The 6,741-nt window shown below is 42.2% G+C and overlaps 1 protein-coding gene across 10 annotated transcripts in view; it reads right to left on the bottom strand.

The window, feature by feature from the left end:
- Window positions 1-218: 218 nt before the first annotated feature.
- Window positions 219-6,741, bottom strand: part of ELMOD3 (ELMO domain containing 3) — a 31,100-nt gene continuing 24,577 nt past the window's right edge. For all 10 annotated transcript variants that reach the window (XM_061592747.1, XM_061592744.1, XM_061592739.1 and 7 more), the window contains 2 exons: window positions 4,398-4,525; window positions 219-1,539 (listed from right to left, as the gene is read on the bottom strand). In XM_061592747.1, the coding sequence (XP_061448731.1) occupies window positions 1,319-1,539; window positions 4,398-4,525 (349 nt within the window). In that variant the 3' untranslated portion in view covers window positions 219-1,318. The remainder of the gene's footprint in view (window positions 1,540-4,397; window positions 4,526-6,741) is intronic.

The following is a 6,741-nucleotide window of genomic DNA, read 5'->3' as shown; positions in this document are numbered from 1 at the left end:
CAGATGTTGCTGGACTACAATTCCCATCTTTCCTGACCATTGGTCATGCTAGCTGGGGCTGATGGGAGTTGTAGTCCAACAACACTGAGGATCCAAAGGTTGGGAAAGGCTACATAATACCTCTATATGTATGTTAATTTAAAAACAAAATTAATAATATTTGCACCTTTATCATGACTCAGCTGTGGAATTGGGCATGAATGAAGCAGACATACAGCTTAGGGGGTGAAGATTGTAGTAAGTTTAATAGAAAAGCCCATTATCAGCCAGGGCTAGAACTTTACATACAATACAGCTGATGTGCCAGACAGGATATCCAAATGAGATTATCACAGGGTGGAAATGAGTGTCTGGGAACCACATGGCAACTTCCATCATGTTACAAGAGTCATCCAAAGCCTCCAGTCACATGGTAAGCCTAGTATTACCACCACTACCACTCCAACACAACCATTCAGAAATCTAGAGGTATGACAACACTGGGTTTACCACATGGTTGAAGTTTATACACCACCTTGCCTCTTAGTTGCAGCCACCATATGGGAAGTTTTTAAACAACTATTGTGTCATTGCTGGTTATCTGTTACCACCCTCAACAGCATATAAGTCAGATGGTCACAATTTCAGTACACACCTAGTGGTTCCTGTTGACTATCCCATTTGAAAAACACACACACGCACAACACACACCCCTGTGGGTTGATATATCACAGCAGGTTCACATCAACTGAGAGATCGATGCTTCCCAGCTGACAGGAGTAAAAGGTTTCAACAGTTTTGTGTCTCTATGTTCCCAGATTAAAAATCCTAACGGAAGGAAATCTAAGCCCGCAACAAGCCTCTGGTTGCAGCAGCTCAAGGGTCACTTTAGCTCAGATTCAGCAATGCATTAACATAGGTTTCTTAGCTCTAACAAACCGATGCCCTCTTAAGCCTTGGGAACCGGAAGAACATTTTATTTTCAGCGTGCAAGTGGACTGCGACATTCAGATATACACTCCCGCAGCAAAATAAAGGCCAGCTTCACAGCTTTAGTGTTACTAACTGGGATGGATGGATCCTGCCCAGATTGCTTCACTGTAGAATGAAGCAGTTTGCTCTTGATCCCAGACTCCACCCCTGGGGCTCTCACGACACTGTGCTTAGCGCCTCTGGCCCTGACAGAAGCCCTGGCACTTCTACTTCAGCAGCATCCCAAGAACTTCAGCTTTCCTGTGAGCCCTTTTGCAGCCAGCCCACAGAGCCACTAAGAGACCCTATCAACCGCCTTTGTCAATTAAACATGTACAAGGACTTTTCTCATCCTCTTGGGTCCAGATCAGCTGTCTTGCTCTCTCTCCGCCGGCAGGTCGCCTACTCCAGTAAAATTTAACTCCTTACTATCAACTTGTACAGAGCTCAGGTTCGAACCAAGAGCCTCTGAGGGGAAAGCATGGGCCTGAATGTCGTCTTCCCCTGTTGAAACACCACTCCCGCTCATGTAAGTCTCCAAATGTCTCAGCAGCTGCTTCGGGTTTCTTTTAGCAAAGGCCTCCACTTCTACAGAGAGAGAAAAGCAAAAAAGAACATGACATCTGGTATGAACATATTCTGCGCAAGTCACGACACCTGAGCTAGAATAAGGCTAGCCAATCTGACTTCTGATTTACTTTCTCTATAAGGAAAGGCCATATTTGAGCCGTTTAAGCTAAGAAGAAAATAAAAAGGTGACCAGAGAGAGGTTTACGAAGTTATGCACGGTATGGAGAAAATGTACTGCAAACCTGCACAGCTACAAAAATTGCAGGAGTTCCCAGACTTCTTTTCCCCAACAGGGAATTACTGAGGGTGTTGGTGGATCACTTCATGTAGTAACTGTAATTCCATAGAATTCAAATTGCAATACAATCAAATATGGTAAAAAAGAAAAGCAATAAAATACAATTGAAATCAATATGAATATTCAGTGCGATTTATTCTGCCTCCAACCATAAATGCACAGACACATCACGGACCACCTGAATGAAGCTCCACAGACTACAGTTTGGAAACCCCTGATCTAGAAACCAAATAAAAGTAACTTTCAATTTTTTCCCAATCTGTCCAGACTTTAAGCAACTATGATTAGGGGAGTATTTTGCAGGTATGATTGGATCTTATAAATGCAGAATTCAGTATTGCGCGCAGAATTTGGCAGATAAAGAATCCCATTTTGATTTTTAAAGAACAAATTTGAGGCTTAACTGAAAGGAGGGAAAAGAAGAATACAGCTTGATGATGCAAGTACAAATGAAAAATCAGAATATATACTCTGTGTGTGTGTGTGTGTGTGTGTGTGTGCATGTGCATTGCAACTACTGATTTACCAGTGAGACTGAAAACGTCTAAATTCATGAAAAAGACATCCTGATTAATCCAGCAACAGATTTTTCACAAGTTAATTATTCTCAAGATAAAAACTGCAAATGGCAGGTATTATCACGTAAGAGGCACTTCCCCTTCACTCTCATTTGAGGGAATGCCTTTTCTGCTATGACATACACAGGCCAAGTAAAAACAAAACTCCATCTCCCCGTCCAAAAAAAACAGAATTGTTTTAGGAATATACAAACTTAGGCAGCTATATCTGATTAGCTAACTAATTAAAACTCCCGATTAATCAACTTTAATTGGGCGTCAGCCATAATATCAATCTATATGAAACAAGACACAGCGTTATGCAAATTCAATGAAGGCTACCACATTTGCTTAATTTGTCTAATTGCAGAAGCTGTATTTGCTTGATGTACATTTAGTTATTTTTGGCACACGACCCAACATTTGCCTGTCACAGCACCCACCTTTATGTACTAGATGGCTTATTTAGATAATCAAAGGTTATAATATAGAACTTATTTATAACATTTCTCTTGAAAGGGGCAGAAAGAACGTATATGAACTGAGTATTATTTACAGAGTATTTGGAAGGAAAATATAAAAAGAGATGCCAAGCTTGTTATCTGTGGTTCTTGTGAAGCGGACGTAGTCATACTGATTTACACCACCTTTCCCCAAACTAGAGCCCTGCAGATGTTCACCCGTTTACTGGGCCATCCTGGCCTGGACGGAGGAGAGTTGTAGCCCCAAACAACTGGAGAGCAACAGGCTGAGGAAGGTTGTTTCACACTGTCACATCTATCGTAACCCCAGGCACGGATTCTTGGGGTTCTGCCTTCATATAAGTTATGACTGGCTGGCAGATATGGGGAGGGGGGGAATTGCAACCTACTTACAATAATGAAAAATATTTTTACGCATCGTTGTGTAATTTGCTGTAGCTGCAAGAAAGCTACATCAAACATTTTTGGCTGAGGCAACAGTTGATTGCTAGGGGAGATGCCATATTTTCTAAAATTATTTGTCTCAAATTTTATGGGTATAATTCCTTTTTTTTATTGCACGCTTTCAATAGTCTATGCTCTACATACAACACATTTTCCATACTACATATTAAGTATTTTGCGTAATCCAAAGCTCTAGTCACAAGGGTTGCAAGAAAGCAGCCACATCAACATTGGCAGAGTAAAAGGAATCATTTCTTTAGAGGGTGGGATCCTGACACAGGCATTAAATTTATTTATTTACTTAGATTTATATTCCTGCTTTCTTTCGTAAAGGAACCCAAAGCTGAATACATGTGGTTTTCAGGTGGTCTCCCATCCAGGCATTGACCAGGCCCGGACCTACTTCACTTCAGCAAGGTGGTGGTCTCATGTGCCTTCAGACTGGGTCTGAAATCATAGTCTCCCAGATGGAAGCTTTGCCCCATTGGCTCCATGGCTGAGCACATACACCAGATGTCTAAATTTGTACTTGCTCTTTTACTAAACAGGGCTACTACTGCAACAGCAGCAGCAGCAACACATCCTCAGTAAGGGAAAACTAATTATTTAAAGGGTCAAGAGACATATTAAAAAAAACTCTACTGCGTTTGCATGTTTACCTGAAGTGGCCTCTTGGCTACCCAGTGCAGTATCAGCTCAGATGCAACATGGCTGCACTCACACATTGGCTGCACAATTCCATCTCTGGTGGCATCTTTGATTCATCTCAAAAGGCCTAGAGTACAACTTTGGTGCAAGGCTCACCGATTAAGTAGAAGGGAAGCAGCAAGAGGGGTACACCTCCAAGATATTAACTTTCCTAGAAACTTAAGCTTTACACCCTATTAACATTTTAAGCTGTTCAGTCAAAGGAGAACCTTGGCTATGAACATCCATATGGTAAGTACTTATTAAGGAAGCAATGACACCATTTATCTCCATACACGAATCTGATCATGGCAACCAGCTCTCCCATAAAGGGATATATACGCATAGAACAAGCAATTATTATATCATATATTTTTGTCACATACGAACAGGACTAAAGCAGCCCACCTTTCAGAACAAAACCAGAGTCAGAAATGGTCTTTTGTTGTGTTTTCCAGATGTTGAAGAGGCGCAAAAATACAGCCACATATAAATCATTTAGCACTGCGATGACCTGCTGTCTTCGATTACATTCTCTGAAAGAGATGAATACAAAATATTTAATCCCAGAGCTATCTTCCCTATTACTGGGCATCATTAACAGACAAAAGAGAGGGGGAAACGGCTCAGGAGGCACTACTTATGAGAACGATGTGCCTGGCTTATGCACACAGAAAGCTGCATTATACCAAAGGTGACTATTGGCCAATGTAGCTCGATACTGTTACTCTATGCTGACTGGCAAGAACTTGTGTTTGTCACTGGAAGGATGTTTTTGGAGGCCTAAGAACATGTCATTTTGCTGGAAATAGACAAAACTCCTCTTAAATTTGAGGTAACACAAGGGAGAGTTCACACATACATATGTGAAAAGAAGGCACAAGAGGGGGCCATGGGACTATGAAGGCTAGTGCTATTCCTGCATGCTCAGGCAGCATACGAAGGAGGGGGCCTATGTGCATGTATCAGTACACGTTAAGGGGACCCTGATCGGGCCTGGAATATGAACATCCCCTTTCCTAGAGAACATACAAAATCTTGCTGAGATATACGCAATCCCCAGGGCCTGTTGGAGACTATGCATATTGCCTGGAGAATGTACAAAAGTACAGCTGACATTTGCACATTGCCCCAAGACCTGTTGGAGAATATGTATATTTACTGGGAAATGTGCACAATCCCCTTTTCATGGCCAGCTGGTCTACATATTAGCCATTCGATTCACATATACATTTTAAGATGTAAGGGTGAATTATGAGAATGTGTTTGTGGCTTAGGTAAAAGGTAGAAGACAGCCTTTTAACTTCTTTGGAACTGTCAACTTATTGAAAAACCTTTAGCTGTTTTAATCAGCATTTTAGTTGGGCTTAGGTCTAATCAGTTTTTTTTTTAAATCTGCATATTACCAAATCTCAGTAAAGGAACCTACTTCAGGATAGAGAAGAAATATGTGAAATAATGTGTAAAAAAACAAAAGCTAGGACCCATTATTTGATGGAAAGGCCGTATCTTCATTCCATATTATAGTTATAGGAATCAAAACAACCTCAAAAATAAAGATAGATGCCCTTTACTTACAGCCTCACTGAGCTGTCAGGGGGAATAAAAATCTAATTCAGGGGTCCCCGACTTTCTGGAGCACAACTGGAGTTTTGAGAAAGTGTCACAGTCACCAGCACAAAACAGCTGCCAGTCACAGAATGTATTGAACAGTGTATGTGGATTGGGCCCTCTGCCTCACATATGGGGATAACAACATGGGTCTACTTCACAGGCTGCTAAAAAGATCACTAAAATACCAAGTGTACATGAAACGCTATGAACACCACCCATCTAACACTGGCACAATTCATGTATCTGAAGTGCTTGCTTACAGAGACTTATGCAACAATAAATATGTTACGTTTTAAGGTACCACAGGAGTCCTCAGCTGGTTTTCATTTCATAAGTGTCCTCCTAGCCCCTCCCCTTTTCCAGAACTGACAAGGTTGGTTGTCAACCTCTGTGTTGCTGGGTGGAGGAGGAAGGGAGAGGGGAATCCTTCTACATCTTGGAACAGAAAGAACAGGTTTGTCATGTATAGTTCTCAAAAAGTCTAGTACCTCAGGCACCATTTCCCCAAGTGTGGTTTGTTGTGTTGTCCGAACCTGGACTTTGTTTTGTTTGTTTGTTTGTTTGAAGCAACCCATGAGTGGTAAGCCAGAAATAAACCAAGGCTTGTTTTTTAAGCCGCAGGGACATGGTGCAAGGGCGGGGGAGAGAAGCCACACAAGGCCACACGCCTTTTTTTTTGCCTATCTCACTCTCTCTCTCTCTCTCGCCTTCCCACCCCCCTTTCCACAATGGGAAGCTTCACCTGATGGGTGGTGACTTTAAGCCTGCTTTCTGCAGGGAGTGGCTGCGCAAGTTCCCATGGGGGTTCATCAGGTGATTTAACCAGAGGGTGGGGCTGTCCACCCGTCGATTTGGCCCACAAGGGCTGGGGGACATAAGGACCAGAGGCCAGAGTGGGTTCCCTACCACTGGATTTAGTTGACTGGTCTGTCAGCCCTGATAACAGACCTAGATCTTCTGTATCCATACATTTTATTCATTTGGTAAATTCCCAACATTTTACAGAAGCAGTACTTAACACTTACAACATTGTAAGTGTCTTGATTCTTCTTGAGCGGGCCACGGCATGGTCCCATGTCAGGAAGAAAGCGGCAACAACTCCTGCATAGCTACTGATGAAAGGTCACCTCATCCACAA

Source organism: Rhineura floridana, chromosome 12, assembly GCF_030035675.1.
Source record: "Rhineura floridana isolate rRhiFlo1 chromosome 12, rRhiFlo1.hap2, whole genome shotgun sequence".
Classification (NCBI taxonomy): Eukaryota; Metazoa; Chordata; class Lepidosauria; order Squamata; family Rhineuridae; genus Rhineura; species Rhineura floridana.
Note: the sequence above shows the minus strand (reverse complement) of the source record. Positions and strands in the feature narration are given on the sequence as shown.